We start from the raw sequence: 17,845 nt of genomic DNA on the forward strand, positions 1-17,845 counted from the left end.
AAAACAAACAAACAAAAAAGGTGAATGACAAAATTACTGGTACATATTTTCTGTTGTGTCACATCATAGTAAGCAACAAGTTACAATTTTAATAATAAATGTTTAGTTTTAACTTTTATTCAGTAAGTGGCTTTTTTCTTTTTTTCTTTTCTTTATAATAGGTTAATTCAATAAGCATTTTTTTGGAGGAGAGCTACTTCTTATGGATTTCAGTATATTGAATTATGGTATTTTCCCTTTCAATACACTAAAGAAAATACTCTCAATTCAGGATTTTATTTTATTATTTTTAAATTTTTATTTATTTATTTTAGTGCTTAATTTTAATTAAAATTGATCATCTAGATAAAGAACAGGACTAGAATAGTGTTTACAATCAACTTCTGAAAAATCACATATATATATATAAAGGAAATAAAAGAGGCCAGCAGAAGTGGGAAAAAGGTGCAGCTTGTATTATTGCACTTGGATGAAATACGCTGTTCAGGCTAGCATAATACTTTGTCCACAGGACGCTGGGAAGAGGAGCTAAACAGGGGACAAACCCCAGGGTAGTATTTATTCTGGATTCTCCAGTTTGCTCAAAAATATTTGGTATTTTTGAAACGTTAAGCTAGAGCTCTTTACAAAAAGGACTGTGTCTTCACATGTTTTAGTTACAGCCAGGCCCTGCATTCCAAATCTTATGCAAGTTTAACGGACAGCTCTACCTCACGTAATGAAACATCTGTGATGTCAAAACCACCCAGTGCCACAGGCCATGGAAAGTGGGGAAGGGAATGAATTTCTACTTTACACAATTTTATACAGTAATACCATGGCTACAGCTTACCCTTCTCAAGCGCTCTTCATTTTGGTCATTTATATCAGGAGATGAGGAAAAAGTGACAGTGAGCTGAGTACACATGGACACTAAAAGCAATTCCTAGGCTACCGGTAGAAAATAAAATTTGAAAAAGTCCCCTGTCACATTCACAAAGGTGGCATATGCGTATGGGTAAGAAAAAGGCTGTAAACTTATAGGAAAGATAAACTCTGGCTTCTAACAAATTACAAAATTCATTTTGCCTTTACCCTTGAGTGTTTTAAAGAAAAATGTAAACCAAGTGGCCTAGTTACCAAAAAAACACACTTATCCTCCTAAGCCGAGGAATGACCTCAGAGTTTGGCCTGTGCTAGTTTTATTTTCAAGTTTTCTCTGAGTTTGTCCATGAACTCAAATGTATCCAAGTAGTCAGAATGTTGCACGTTGGGTAAACCTTTAACACAAGCAGCCAAGTCCTTGGTCATGAAGCCAGCCTCAACAGTCTCAATACAGACTTCTTTCAAAGCCTTTGCAAAGATGCTGAGCTCTTTATTGTTATCAGAATTAGCTCTGTGGGCTAGCCCTCTGGTCCAGGCAAAACTGGAAGCAATGGCATTGGTGGACATCTCCTGTCCTTTCTGGTACATATGGTAGTGACGTGTTACAGTCTCGTGGGCAGCCTCAGCTTCTACTGTCCTGCCATCTGGACAAACCAGCACACTGGTCATCATGCCAAGAGAGCCATAACCTTGGGCCATGGAGTCCGACTGCACTTTGCCATCATAGTTTTTACAGGTCCAGATGAAGCTTCCCTCTGATTTTGTAGCTTGGGCCACCATGTAATCAATGAGCCGGTGCCCATATCAGATCTTCTGAGCTTCAAACTGAGACTTCTACTGCTTGTCATATATCTCCTGAAAGATGTCTTTAAAATGTCCATCATATTTCTTCAGGATAGTATTTTTAGTGCTCAGATACAGGGGCCAACTCTTGGACAGATCCATCTGGAAAGAACTGTATGCAAAATCTTCGACTGACTTATCTTGATTGTACATCCACATAACAACACCACAACAGTCTGTGAAGTCATGTACCACATATGTCATTTTGGGGGATCCATTGCTTGGTGTGTAGGATATCTCTACTTTTCCAGGCCCAGGAGCAACAAAATGTGTTGCTCTGTATTGATCCCTGTAAGCATGATGACCTATGATGATGGGTTTTACCCAGCCACTCACAAGCCAAGGAATATTTTTGCAGATAATAGCTTCCCAAAAGACAGTGCCACCCAGGATATTTCAGATGGTGCCATTTTGTAATTTCCACATTTGTTTCAACTTGAACTCCTCCACTCTCTTCTCATTGGGGGTGATGGTGGCACACTTGACACCAGCACTGTATTTCTTTACAGCTTCTGCAGCATCTTTGGTGACCTGGTCATTGGTGGCATCACGATTCTCTATGCTTAAGTCATAGCTTGCAGGTCCAATTCCATGTAGGGAAAAATGAGTTTCTCTTTAATCAATTCCCAAATAATTCGAGTCATTTCATCTTTTTGCATCTCTACCACAGAACCACCTTGGATTTCTTGAGACATTTTAACTTTGATAGACCTTTACAACTTCTTATCACTCCAACTCTTCTCAATCTTGCAGACTCAGCTGAGGGCAGTTTACCTCCTGCAGGGGAATGTACCCTGGCGATGACCCGGGACAGCCACAGCCACTCACAGACTCAACCCCACAAGCGCACACTCAGGCAATCCCAGCTGTACTCCAGCTGTTTCGGCTTCTTGCACAGCCACAGCAGAAACAAAGAGCCGGCATCCAATTCAGGATTTTCTATTTCATTCCACTCCCATACCTTTTTCCTTATCAGCTTGACTACTATACTCATGTAATTACATAGCTTTTATCTAATTAAAGGGGCCGTAATAACAATTTAATGTGTTCTCTGAAAGAACACCTAAAATTTAAATTCTGACATCATTCACCCCTACAGATTCTCCCTATAAGAAAACAACAGTTATCTACTCATGCATGATGAAATTTTAAAAAGATCAAATACTAAAAACACCAGAAAAGTACAGAAAATAATACCTAAGTGCCTATAACCCACATGTTAACACTTTGTCATATTCACTTACATTTTTTCTAAAGGGAAAGGCTTCCATGTGTGCACCAATACGCAAACACACACACAAAGTTGGAGAGCTTGCACTATCCTATGGAACCCTGATCTAATTCCATTCCATTCTTTCTGTCTTCAGAAGTTGATAACTGAAGCTGGTGTCTATCTTTCCCAAACATCATACTGTATCATTATTTTTTTTTTAACATAAACTCAATTATACTTACCTGTGTTTCTACAACTTGTTTCTGTCATTCAATATTATGTTTTGTGATATATATATATATATATATTATGTAATTATCCAATTACATATGTTTTGTGATATATATATATATTATGTAATTATCCAATTTCATCTGATGAATAATATTCCATTATATAAAAATATATTTATCCTTTCTACTACTGATAGGATCTTAGGTTGCTCCTAGTATTTTGTTATTATGAGTAATGCTGAAATGAGCACCTATGCATGTCTCTGAGTACACATGCCACCATGGCTTCTCTAAGGCAATAGCTTTCAAAATTTTTTGACTAGGACTGACTGATGGTAAAAAATAACAACATAACCAAGTAAAACTCACATACACATTCATATACAAATACACACTTGCCCACAAAAATTAAACAAAAATTACATGCAGCATTATTACATTTGATATTAGAAAAAAATCCAATACCAATAGTAATGAATAATTCAATTCCCAAACCACTAAAGACTCACTAATGTGCTAGAATTTATTTCTAGTTCTCTCCTACTTGAGGATGAAGTCCTTTGGAAGTTCTAGATTTATAAACGAGCATCTCCTATTAGAGTACCAATTTTGAGCAGGGATCTGCACCTTGCCTTTATTTCCTGCACCCTAACAATCCATGAAAATAGAAGTTGAAGAACCCTGGGTTCAGCAAACACCCTTAAGACTTAACAATTTCTGCTTTCCTTTGGCTATTGTCATCCAAGTATTTTTTTTAATTAAAACATGTCATTAAATTTTATTTTTTCCACGGTATAGCATGGGGACCAAGTTACACATACATGTATACATAATTTTTCCTCTCATTGTCATGTCGTGATGTAAGTATCTAGACATAGTTCTCAGTGCCACATAGCAGGATCTCATTGCTAACCCATTCCAAGAGCAATAGTTTGCATCTGTTAACCCCAAACTCCTGACCCCTCCCACTAGCTCCCCCCACCCCAGGCAACCACAAGTCTATTCTCCAAGTTCATGATTTTCTTTTCTGTGGAAAGGTTCATTTGTGCTGTATATTAGATTCTAGATATAAGTGATATCATATGGTATTTGTCTTTCTCTTTCTGACTTACTCCACTAAGTCTGAGAGTCTCTAGTTCCATCCATGTTGCTGCAAATGGCATTATTTCGTTCTTTTTTATGGCCGAGTAGTAGTCCATTGTGTGTATATACCACATCTTCCGAATCCAATTGTCTGCCGTGGACATTTGGGTTGTTTCCATGTCCTGGCTATTGTGAATAGAGCTACAATGAACATGCGGGTGCATGTGTCTTTTTTAAGGAAAGTTTGGTCCGTATATATGTCCAAGAGTGGGGTTCCTGGGTCATATGGAAGTTCTATGTATAGATTTCTAAGGTATCTCCAAACGGTTCTCCATAGTGGCTGTACCAGTTGACATTCCCACCAACAGTGCAGGAGGGTTCCCTTTTCTCCACAGCCCCTCCAGCACTTGTTATTTGTGGACTTATAAATGATGGCCATTCTGACTGGTGGGAGGTGGTATCTCATGGCAGTTTTGATTAGCATTTCTCTAATAATCAGTGATGTTGAGCATTTTTTCATGTGTTTGTTGCAAATCTCTACATCTTCCTTGGAGAAATGTCTATTCAGGTCTTTTGCCCATTTTTCCATTGGGTTGTTGGCTTTTTTGCTGTTGAGTTGTATAAGTTGCTTATATAGTCTAGAGATTAAGCCCTTGTCAGCTGCATCATTTGAAACTATTTTCTCCCATTCTGTAAGTTGTCTTTTTGTTCTCTTTTTGATTTCCTTTGCTATGCAAAATCTTGTCAGTTTGATTAGGTCTCACTGGTTTATTTTTGGTTTTATTTCTGTTGCTTTGGGAGACTGACCTGAGAAAATATTCCTAAAATTGATTTAAGAGTATTCTTAATTCTTTATCATATCTAATACATATTACATATTTGTTTACAGAGAGTGACATTCTACCATACTGCTGGAAACAAGTTATCTTTGTTGCAACTTCTTTCCAAATCAATCATTCAGAAGTGTTCTTTTTAGTTTCCAAACATAAGGAGTTTTCAGACTATACTTTTGTTGTTTTCTAAATTTATTACACTGTTGTCAGAGAATTAAGTCTGTGTGAAATCAGTTATTTAGTATTTGCTGACATTTCTTTTATCACCCACCGTGTAGTAAATCAATGCAAAATGTTGGTAGGTATTTTTTTTTTTTTTTTGTCTTTTTGCTATTTCTTGGGCCGCTCCCTTGGCATATGGAGGTTCCCAGTCTAGGGGTCGAATTGGACCTGTAGCCACCGGCCTATGCCAGAGCCACAGCAACACGGGATCGGAGCCGTGTCTGCAAACTACACCACAGCTCACAGCAATGCCGGATTGTTAACCCACTGGGCAGGGACCGAAACCGAAACTTCCTGGTTCCTAGTCGGATTCGTTAACCACTGTACCATGATGGGAACTCCTGGTATGTATTTTAAAAGAATATGTATCACTATTTGTTGAAGAGGGTTCTATGTCTTTTTTTTTGTTCAAATCTCCATCTTACTTTTTTGTCTAATAATTTCTGATAGCATAATTTTAAGTACCTTTATCACTAGAGATTTGTCAATTTCTCCTGAGTACAGTTTCTGTTATACATTTTTTGAGATTAATAAGCACAGTCAAAAATCATTCTTTTATCTTCTTGTTGATGGTTTTTTAATCTTTTTATCCCTAGGACTGCTCTTGCCTCAAAAATCTGATATTATGATTATTCCACTAGTGCTCTTTTGGTTATTATTAAATTATATGAAGTTGTCATTTTTGTGAGTCAAACAGCTGAATATCAACAATATCCAACCGAATACCTATCTGCTCTTTTTTCCCATGCCTTTTTTTTTAATTTTCCATGTTATTTTTACCTTTTACATAGTTTCACTAATGATGACATGTAGCTAAACTAACTTTTTAAAGTTTAATTTGATACCAGCCCAATTTTTCATGTTAATTTCTTTCTTTTTCTTTTTCTTTTTTTGGAAGGGAGGTGTCTACTTATGGCTGCCTGCACAGCAAATGGAATTTCCCAGGCTAGGGGTTGAATCAGAGCTGTAGCTGCCATCTTAGGCTACAGCCATAGGAATGTGGGGTTCAAGCTAAACCCATGTCTGCAACTTATACCAAAGCTCAGGTCAATGCTGGATCCTTAACCTACTGAGCGAGTCCAGGGATCAAACCCGCAGCCTCATGGATACTAGTTGGATTCATTACTGCTGAGCCATGTTAATTTCTTGTCTTCGAAAAATAGTTACTGCCTCAAATGTGGTATAAGCTTGGGCTGGCTGCCAATTCTCGAGTATTCTTTTTCTTCTAGTTATCATTGTACAGGAACTTAAACGCACAGTAAATTTTCTAATCACTTTCCTTAGACAGAGATGGAATTTTTCTAATCTCTGCTTCACAGCTTTTTTTTTTTTTTTTTTTTTTTTTTTTTTTTTTTTTTTTTTTTTTTTGCGGAATCTGGCTTTAACCAAGAGCCTCTATTGTAGACATGCCACCATACCATAGGGTCTAAAGCTTCATTCTGTTTCCCATAAAATTCTACCTAGTAGGCCTATGGACCTCACTGTTTTAAACTATCATTGCCTGTTCTGGCTTTGAACTCCTTTTCCTTTCCAATACCTGGGTAATTCCCTTTAATTCTCATTTTTTTATTTTTTTTGTAGGGCCACAGGTACATCATATGGAAGCTCCCAGGATAGGGGCTGAATCGGAGCTGCAGTTTGCAGCAACACCAGATCCTTAACCCACTGAGTGAGGTCAGGGATGGAACCCATATCCTCATGAACACTATGTTGGGTTCTCAACCCCCTGAGCCACAATGGCAACTCTCTCCCTTTACTTGTTTTAAGCTGGATTATTTTTATTATTATTGTTATTCCATTTTCCTCCAGTATCTCTATGTGTTTAGAACAGAAAGGAGGGCTTTCTATGTTGTTTCAGCTTGCCATTTTGATCAGAACTCCTGATATAGCAAATTATATGTTATTTAACCATAATTTTTTAAAATGGGGGAAAAAAGGACTATGGCCTAGTGTAAAGTCTTACAAATAACCACATTTCAATTTTCAGTTTTCCCACTTAATAACAGAGTAATCCTCTTCAGCCTGTGTTCTGATTTGTAACAATAACAATAATCACTAAAAACAATTTTGAGAAATTACTATGGCAAACCACAGGATCTAAAATTTGTACTAATTTAACTTTCATAACTCTATGAAACTAAATACTCAAGCACAGAGTAGTTAAGTAACTTGTCTCAGTCACACAGCTGCCAGTTATGGTTTATACCTTGGCAATCAGGTGCCAGACCAATGGTCTCAATGTTCATAAAAATGGAGACTATGAAACCTACTTCACAGGGAGATTTTAGGAATGTTAAGTGCAATGAATTATATCTTTCAACTGCTTAGTGAAGACCCTAGCACCTAGATATTCAATACACAGTACCAGGTTCTTACCATTTATCATACCAGTAAAAGCAAAGTCTTCTTCTCCCTTGTCCTCATTCAAGGAGTGGCTAAGATGGCAACTCTAAGTGTCAAGTAAAAATAAAACCTACAGTTCCATTTAGATTGTGCAGTTAAAATTCTGTCAATACATACAAAGAACTTGTTTTGTAATTAGGGTGTCATTACATTTCTTTCTTGGCCTACAGTGTACAGACCAGGCTAACAATTGCTAATTTTAACAGGCTTTGACTCTACATAAAATCTTTGGTTTTGAGAACATAAAAACTGCATTATAAACATCTGAATTCTTAATCTAGTTAATTCCCTCAAACTTCACTTCCCTATCATTTTGGTTTCTATATCTTCTCCCTGAAGTCTCATCCTCATATTGCTCTTTTTTTTTTTTTTTTTTTGTCTTTTGAGGGCCTCGCCTGCCCGTGGCTTATGGAGGTTCCCAGGCTAGGAGTCTAATCGGAGCTACAGCTGCTGGCCTACACCACAGCCACAGCAATGCTGGATCCTTAACCCACCAAGTGAGGCCAAGGATTGAACCTGCAATTTCATGGTTCTTGGTCAGATTTATTTCTGCTGTGCCATGATGGAAACTCCTTCATATTGCTCTTTCTGTTCCTCTGCCCTAACCAATTATCCCTCCTCTTTCTCCCAATCTTTTTATGATTACTTCTAAACATGCAATCCCTGGTGGACAAACTGTGCTACCAGTTCAGAGTGCTCCACCACTTTTTTTTTTTTTTTTTTTGTCTTTTTGCCATTTCTTGGGCCGCTCCCTGGGCATATGGAGATTCCCAGGCTAGGGGTCCAATCGGAGCTGTAGTCTCCGGCCTACGCCAGAGCCACAGCAACGCGGGATCCGAGCCGCATCTGCAACCTACACCACAGCTCACGGCGCGCCGGATCCTTAACCCACTGAGCAAGGGCAGGGACCGAACCCGAAACCTCATGGTTCCTAGTCGGATTTGTTAACCACTGCGCCACGACGGGAACTCCTTTTTTTTTTTAAAGCAGTAGTTGGTTCTTTGCTGAAGACACTTCTCTACAGCTCACCTCAGTATTATCCGTATCCTCCAGGCTTCTCAACACTGTTCCAAATAGTCCCCTACTCTCTCATGCAGACCTCTGCTGCTGTGTAATAGCCTCGAGCCACTGAAATTGTTGAAATCTGCTCACACTAGCTCTTTACTTTAAGCCCTTCCATAAACCTGGGTGGACAGTCCGTGTGTGGGGATGGATTTTTCAGTTCCTTGACCCTTTACTTTTTTTTTTTTTTTGTCTTTTCCAGGGCTGCTCCCGAAGCATGTGGAGGTTCCCAGGCTAGGGGTCTAATCGGAGCTGTAGCTGCCGGCCACAGCCACAGCCACAGCAATGCCAGATCTAAGCCATGTCTTCGACCTGCACCACAGCTCATGGCAATGCCGGATCCTTGACCCACTGAGCAAGGCCAGGGATGGAACCTGCAACCTCATGGTTCCTAGTCGGATTCATTACCACTGCGCCATGATGGGAACTCCTCCTTAACCCTTTAGATGCCATAGCCACACCATGCTCCTCATCATCACCTGGAACTGTTCCATGCCTGAAATTTTAAACACCAATATTATATTTTGACTATACTTTTATCTTTATAGCTTTCTTATTCCCTTTTAATCATGCATAGATCTGACTCTTAACCTAAGATCTTCAGTCACTTAATATTTTCATTTTTCTCTTAGTCTATCAAACCTCTCATTCTTGATCATCTGAACACTCTTTTATAAGCCTCACTGACTCTTTTATATTCTTATTCCTCTACTGTACTTCTCTGCAAAACAACTAATCTGGGTCAAAGCTACCCTTTTGTGGGTTGTCCCTACCCTTGAGCAGCCAAGCAATGCATCAATATAACCGCTCCTTCATGGATGTGAGCACAGACACAAGTTAACTATTTCCTTTTTTATTTGTCCTTGGTCAACTTCCTCTCCTACTTTCCTTAATGACTTTTCCAAACTAATGCCTGACTTAAGTCATTCTTGGACCATTCAATGCCCACTCAATGCCTCTCCCACAAACAGATAATCCTGTCTCCTAATTTACAAAGAAAATTAAGATTACCAGGCAGCATCTCCTACTCTGTCTCCTCACATGAAAACAACCATACCTTTTCTCATCTATTTTCTTCCAAACTTAAGAGGTATCCTTGTCATACCTCTTATGAGAAACTCTCATAACCTCTGTTTCCACTATCTACAAGATCTCTAATATCCCCTCAGTCTATATAATCATCTTATATCTTAAATATAAAATACTCCATTATCCCATATTCCCTTCTAGGAATTATTCAGTATGTTCCTGCTATGGTCTGAAAGTCTGTGTCTACCAAAGTTTGTATGTTGAAATTCTAATCTTCAAAGGTGATGGTAGTAATAGGTGGGGCCTTTGGAAGGTGATCATGTCCTAAGGGTGGTACTCTCATGAATAGGATTAGTGTCTTCTAAAAGAGACTCCAAAGAGATCCCTAGCCCCTTACTCCAACTGAGGATACAATAAGTCTGTGACCTGGAAAAGGGCTTTCGTCTGACCATGCTGGCACCCTATCTCAGACTTCCAGCTTCTAAAGCTGTGAGCAAGAAATTTCTGTTGCAGATTGTATTCTTTTGTTATAGCACACCAGATGGACTAAGACAGTACACTGCTTTTCTCACGTAAAATTTCTGAAAAATAGAGACAACATAGGCCTTCTCCACCTTTTTATCCCTCACTATTCAATGAGGCATACTGAATCTACAGTTTCATGACCTATAATTCTACTTAATCTTATCTTGCTAAGGTAAGCAAATCACTCTATCTAGAAAACCCAATGAACATTTTCAATCCATTTGCTATAAATCTTATCTGTGATACCTGTCAATTTTTCCTCAATCATGAAAACATTTACTTCTTCAGCTTCTATGATGTGCCCAATTCTGCTTTTCCACTGTACCTTCCTGCTCACTTTTTCTTAAGCTCATGACTATTTTACTCTATCTGTTGATATTTTACTCCACCAAGAGTGTTACTTATTGCTTCAAAAGTTGTTTACATGGTATCATGTAGGCCAAAAAATATAAATGTGGGGGGGGGGGGAAGTAGTCATTTCCATGAAACAAAGCTGTACTTCTGGAAAGACTTGATTTAGATGAACTGCTCTTAGAAGGCAGTTTTCAAATTAGAAATTGGTAAGAAAGCTGGAAAAGATATGGGAAAAAAACCTAAAACAATGAGAAAAGGCACCTTTTTCCTCACAGGGGGTGCTGTTGGCATTCTGGGTTAGATAATTCTTCATTGTCTAGGACTGCCCTACACACTGAAGGATGTTTATAATCCTGAGGTCCTACATATTAAATATTATACTTCTCTTTTCCAGTATGACAGCTTGCAAGGGAAAATTCAAACAAACAAACAAAATCTTCACAAATTTCCAGGGAAGCAGTATCACCTCTAGTTGAGAACTAATGTTAGAAGGATTCTGCACTTACAAGTATCTTAACTTCTTTTTCATCTTTGAAGAAATAAACTATGAAAAGTAGAAAATATAGGAAGCTCCCCTGTGGCACAGCAGGTTATAGATCCTGCCCAGGCAACTTCCACTTGCTGCGGGTGTGGCAAAAAAAATAAATAAATAAAAAAGGAAAAAAAGATTTCAGATACAATATCCACTCAGAAGACGACTATAACACCAATTAGTAGACCCAGAGGCAAAGAAAAGGTCGTGACTGTGTATCAATAGATGAGCATTTTTAAGTTAAATAAAATATGTTCTATTTCCTGCTGTTGTAAGTGAATGTTCAGCTACTGAGTCTACTATACTGAAGCTCTTTTAAGCATGTTTTCTGAGAACTATCATAACTACCTGAGACATTTATTGCATGGACAAAGGCTTAGTGTCCTTGTAGCTTTAAAGTATTCAGAAGTTGCCAACTCCAAATAAACTTCAAATAAAAACTCATTACAGAAACAACCATTTTTCTAATTTTGCTGAGGAAATTCTGCCATGAAAAAGTAAGATCCATGTTATCTAGCAACACATTTATGTTTAGCTTGAAACTTTAAAAAAACTATATGACAGCTACTGAAACATACTAACAATGAAATATTCTTCAATCAAGTATTAAAATTTTAAAAATTGTACAATCTAAACCATTCTTTTCACAATAAGAGACAATACTCTTTTAAAACTGACAAATACTCAAATTTTTAGGGATTAAAAACATTTCAAAGGGTTTTGTTGACCTTTCTCTTACCTTTACAGGCAATACAAAGATTATGGCTTCTGAATAACAGTTAATCTTAAAATGTAGTTTCTATTAGAAAGACATGTACATTAATAAGACTTTCATCTCTACCAACAGTAAGATGTAAATTTCATGCAGAATGCAGTATTACTTTTTCCACAGGAGACAAGTTAGAAATTATTTATAACTTAATCATCAAATCAAAAGACCTGAAAATTTTATTTTTTAGGGCTGCATCTGCAGCATATGGAAGTTCCCAGGCTAGGGGTCAATCAGAGCTGTAGCTGCTGGCCTGTGCCACAGCCACAGCAACATGAGATCCGAGCCATGTCTGCAACCTACACCACAGCTTACGGCAATGCCAGATCCTTAACCCACTGAGTGAGGCCAGGGACTGAACTCACATCCTCACAGAAACTTAATCCACTGAGCCACAATGGGAACTCCCTGAATAATGTTAATAGTTTGCAAACTATTACACTTAGACTGGATAAGCAATCAAGTCCTGCTGTATAGCATAGAAAACAATATCCACTCTCTTGGGATAGAACATGATAGAAGATAGTCTGAGAAAAATAATATATATACATATATATATGTACGAATGGGTCACTATGCTGTATAGCAGAAATTGGCACACCACTGTAAATCAACTATTTTTAATTTTAAAAAGCGATCTGAATAATATAGCAGAAGACCCTATACTTGGAAAGACAATACTGTCAGAACTGTTTGCTTACTTGGCTTCTCTAAAAAAAGTAAATTACTACAGATGCTTCCATTATTATCTAAAATAAAATAGCAGTGAAGAAACTAGATCAACAAATACTCTATTTCTAAAAAAGTAATTTTAATTGATTTACTACGTCTTTTTTTTTTTTTTCTATGGCCACGGCCACAGCATATGGAAGTTCCTGGGGCAGGGATTGAATCCAAGCTGCAGCTGTGAACTTTGTCAAAGTTGTGGCAATGCAGGATCCTTTAACCCACTGCACTGGGCCAGGAATCGAACCTGTGCCTCTGCAGTGACCCGAGCCACTGCAACTGATTTCTTAACCAGCTGTGCCACAGTGGGAACTCCAGCTTTACTGCAAGTCTTAAGTTAAAATAAGTCTAAGTAGCTGAACTGATATTAGTAGACAGACTGGGAAATCCATTCTAGATTTTGAAATGAGTATAGCATTTATATATATAATACTTTGTCTTTTTTAAATGTTAAAAATTCAAACAATCTATTATTAAGTGCATCATACACACTAGAGGTGTATATAAAATGGATATTTACAGTTGAAAGAGAATTACTAACTATCTGCATATTCACATCTCAGGTTAAGATACAGACTGCAACCAGAACCTTAACTAATCTTGTGTGTGCCTCTCCCCCAGAGAACCACTAGCCTCACTTATGTATGTCTTCTTTGCTTATCTTTGTAGTTTTGCTCCTTATGTATGTACTCCTAATCTTGGGTAAATCAATGAAATTAGCAAGGATTGAAAGAATTTAAACCAAGTAGAAATATAAGCAAATTTTAAAAAGAGAAAGTATTTCATTATACTCAGAGCTTGCATGCAAGCTCATTCTTCAGGAGTTTTTACTTATATGAAAGATACGTATACTTATATATCCACTTTTACTAGCTGAGCAAGCTTCAATAGAGCCAGGTTTCAGCTTTTGCTTGGAGGCACATGACCTGGTTTCCCAGCATGCATTTATTTTTATCCCTTCTGATAGAGATTTATGTTGCAAGTTCTCTTTTATTATGTGTTCTTGTATGGAAAACTTTTTTTTCAAATTATATTTATTTTGTTACAAAATAACTGCTATGAATTGGAGTTGTAACAATGCAGGCTCATTTGCATATTCTCTGAACAACTTAGAAAGAACCATAATGCTACAATTAGAGCTGTTTTCAAGGCTTTAGGAATTTACATTTACCTAGAGAAATCATATTTGCTTACGTAAGTACTAATTTAGACTACATAATTGCATATTTCTTTTTCTTTGGCTATGCATGAGGCATACTGAAGTTCCCAGGCCAGGGATCATAGCAGTAACCTGAGCCACAGCAGTGACAATGCTGAATCCTTAACTGCCAGGCCACCAGGGAACTCCCATTATCACGTATGTTGAAGTTTACTTTTCCATTCCATTCATCATAGTGGAGATTGTTTAAATCATGTTTTTGCCAGTGAGAAGAAATTCTGGGGTCAATTTCACCCTTACCAAGACTTAACTCACAAATAGGAAGCCTTTCATATATAGTTTTCATTGTTTTCCCCTCTTCATCTGGTACCTACAAGGGTAAGGAATAATAGAACAAGTATCTATGTACTTCTTTTTTTGGCGTGCCCATGGCAGGTGGAAGTTCCTGGACCAGGGAGCAAATCTGCACCACAGCAATGACCCAAGCTGCTGCAGTGACAATGTGGGATCTTTAACCCACTGCACCATAGGCGAATTCCTCTATGTATTTTTTCGGGGAATATACCTTCTCCAGACTTCTGAATCTACTTTACTTGTACTCCACAATATCTCTGCTAGTCACCAGCAATGTAGCCACCTGTGACCACGTCTATAGTAGAAGAGAAAAATGAGTATTTAGTGCTGACAGAGGGATTTCTGAATTATTTACAAACCTGAGCTATTCAGGGCTAAAGAACTACACTCAGGGCCCTAAAATCAGGATGTTAAATTATATTGCCCCAAAAGGTAAAGATTCACTGCACAAATGCTATTATTTAATTTACTTACGGTAGCCACATTTTTTACAGCCTGCTCGAACATTGTCCTTGTTGCAACCTGAAATACAATTGGGTAACATTTTAGGAGATATATAAACAAGTTAAAAATGCTTCATCACATGGAGAAGCTAAGAAAACCACTTCTAGTAGAATTTACTTCTTAAAAATATAATCATCCCTGACCTAACTTAGGAAGAGTACTCAATTATTATAATTGTTATAAATCATTGGAAAAGCCAATTTACTCAAATTATTTCCTTGACAAATACTTAAAGAACACATTTTTTTTCTCTAATTCAAAAGAATTCAGTAACATAGTCAAAAGCATCAACAATCCAGGAATCCCATAGTACTGCAGAAGAAATTCCAGACTACTTAGGCTGTCTGACAAATGCAAAATAATTGACTAGATATATATGTAAACATTCAGGTTAACAAATGTTTTTCTGCTTTCTCTTAGAGGAAAAAAAATTCTATTTTGTTTAAAAAGGAAATAGTGAAATTCCAGAAAAAATACTTTAATTGCTGGGTATTAAAAAAAGAAACATCTCAGTTCGGCACTTACATTTTGACAAGAGAAAATAAACCAATCACACATTCAGTCTGATCAATGTTTAGAAGTATTTATAGTATCTCTATATAATTAATGGTACATGCAGGTAATATTGAAGATACAAATAACAGATGAAATAAATTAAAGCTGACTTTTTGTGATAAGATACACATAACATAAATGTTTACCATTTTAACCAGTTCAGTGGCATTAAGTATAGTCACAATGTTATACAATATCACACAATTTTCAAAACCTCCCAGTTACTGTACCCATTAAACAATAATTGTCTGTTTCCCTTTCCCTCTAGCCCTGGTAATCTCTATTCTGCTTTCTATCTCTTTGCATTTGCCTATTCTGGGTACCTCATACAAGTGGAATCATACAGTGTTTTTTTTTTTTGTGCCTGGCTTATTTAACCTAGCATAATGTTTTCAAGGTTTATCCATATTGTGGCATACACCAGAATAGTATTCTTTTTATAACTGAATAATATTCCATTGAAAATATGTGTCTTTATATATACACATGTATATATGTATATTTATGTATATGTGTGTGTATAGATAGATAAATAGATACAGGTATATATCTGAAACTGACTTTAACCTCCAACAAGGGCTTCCATTGACCACTCAGGGGCCAGTACAGTGTTACTCTATTTCCTTAATGAAGGGCATCTAACTCCTAAACCTTTCAAATTAAGATATCTTAGTTTAATGATACAGTACATTTAGTGCAAATACAGCTAATTTTATTTATTTATTTTTATTTTTTGTCTTTTGTTCTTTTAGGGCCTCACCAGTGGCATATGGAGATTCCCAGGCTAGGGGTCAAATCAGAGGTGTAGCTGCCAGCCTACGCCAGAGCCACAGCAAGGCCAGATGCAAGCTGCATCTGCAACCTACACCACAGTTCATAGCAACGCCGGATCCTTAACCCACTGAGCAAGGCCAGGGATCAAGCCTGCAACCTCATGGTTCCTAGTTGGATTCGTTTGTGCTGCACCATGAAGAGAACTCCAAATACAGCTAATTTGAAAAGAAAGATAATTTTCAAACCATTTCTTTAATTTTATAGAGTCGAATATTAGTCATTTCCCCTAAAATATATTATCCAGTTGTTCTAGTAAAAATACAGTCAGTTCTGCTACACTGTTTGTTTTAAAAACATAAACATAATATATGAGAGGAAACAATTTGAGCCGTGTGTCCATGAAACATACAAGGTGAATACAGAAAACTGCATCCATTTGCCCAAAGCCTCAAAACACACAGATATATCTCAAAACTTCCTAGCGACCTCAGTTCACCAGAGTGCTGTGAGCAGTACCCATCTACACCTGGTGTTACAACTTCCCACCTGATTTTGTATCATCACCTTCCTACATTACTTCAGAATAACTCACAAGCTGCAATTCTTTTGAACTCCACTTCCACAGCAAACTTCAGATTTTTCAAAGGTTGAAGTGCCTCATTTATTCTAGTATTTATGTATCTTTTAATGAACTAACATGTGCAAATAGGTCCCTATGATTTTTTTTTAATGTATCACTGATGAAGTTTTTGAATGTTGTCCCCCAACCTCATTTTTTTCATAAACCTGTGGGTTTTATTGCAGGGTGTAGAAACACACATGTTGCACTGTACCACAACTGTGGAATAAAACTGGATTCATAATAAAATCAGGCTCTTTCATTATGAAATAACTGCATGTTGGGAAAAAAAAAAAAAAAACTCAGAGAATCCTGGTCAATGTTAGGTTTGTTCCCATAGAAACCACAGACACTGAGTAACACCGAACAAAACTGCTAAATGCACCATTACCACTCCTACAACAAACTAAAAATGTTTTAAGGGACAGATTCAAAACGATCTCATCTCAGCATATATTAGAAATTAGGCCATTTTTGACTAAGGACATTGGTAAAACTCATCATTCAAGTATCTCATATTTTTAGAATGAGCAAAATATGAAAGTTTTTCAGAGCAGTTCAACTTTAACAAGGTTGTAATTTTCACATGGAAGGGAAATATAACCAGAACTCTAAATAATTTCATGTCAGCTACTTCCTCATCAGTTTTTGGTTAAGTTAGGATTTCAAGCTTCATTTGTTTATAGTTTTTGTGACTGGCCAACTAAATGCTTCTACCTGGATTTCTGGATCTGATGCAACAGACACAATAAATCTGGACAAGAGACACAATGAAATGGAGTCAGTTCATTCTGCTGTTAGGACCCAGTTTCTAGGGGTAGTGGAGCCACTGGCAGCTGCAGCCCCAACCAGGTCTGGGCCTGTGCCAGATCTTGGCTATGGGTTCCCTTGCCCTTGTCTATTTTCTGAGCCTTTATCATCTAGTCTTTTCTTAGATTCTGTGAGCTCTCTGGTTATCTTTCCCTACATGCTTAAAGTAACTAGTCAGTTTCTGTTGTCTGGAACAAGAACTCTGCCGATACAATGGTACTTGAGATCCTTGGCAAACTGAATAGCAAGACTATATTGGGAGGTCCTTATTCCAACAAACTATCCATTTCCCCACCTTAGGTTCCCATGCTGTATTTTGTTCCACTCCTCTTTATAGTTTGCTAGAGTAATAGACCATGCTTCCTTTGAAATGTTCATT

At 37.3% G+C, this 17,845-nt stretch overlaps 1 protein-coding gene and 1 pseudogene across 2 annotated transcripts in view; both read right to left on the minus strand.

Annotated features, from left to right (window-relative positions):
• SREK1IP1 (SREK1 interacting protein 1) overlaps nucleotides 1-17,845 on the minus strand; it is a 232,387-nt gene that overhangs the window by 205,221 nt on the left and 9,321 nt on the right. For both annotated transcript variants that reach the window (XM_021076777.1, XM_003359789.4), the window contains exon 2: nucleotides 14,679-14,726. In XM_021076777.1, the coding sequence (XP_020932436.1) occupies nucleotides 14,679-14,726 (48 nt within the window). The remainder of the gene's footprint in view (nucleotides 1-14,678; nucleotides 14,727-17,845) is intronic.
• On the minus strand, nucleotides 147-3,981 carry LOC106506513 (annotated as a pseudogene).

The sequence above is a fragment of the Sus scrofa genome, chromosome 16 (genome assembly GCF_000003025.6).
Source record: "Sus scrofa isolate TJ Tabasco breed Duroc chromosome 16, Sscrofa11.1, whole genome shotgun sequence".
NCBI lineage: Eukaryota > Metazoa > Chordata > Mammalia > Artiodactyla > Suidae > Sus > Sus scrofa.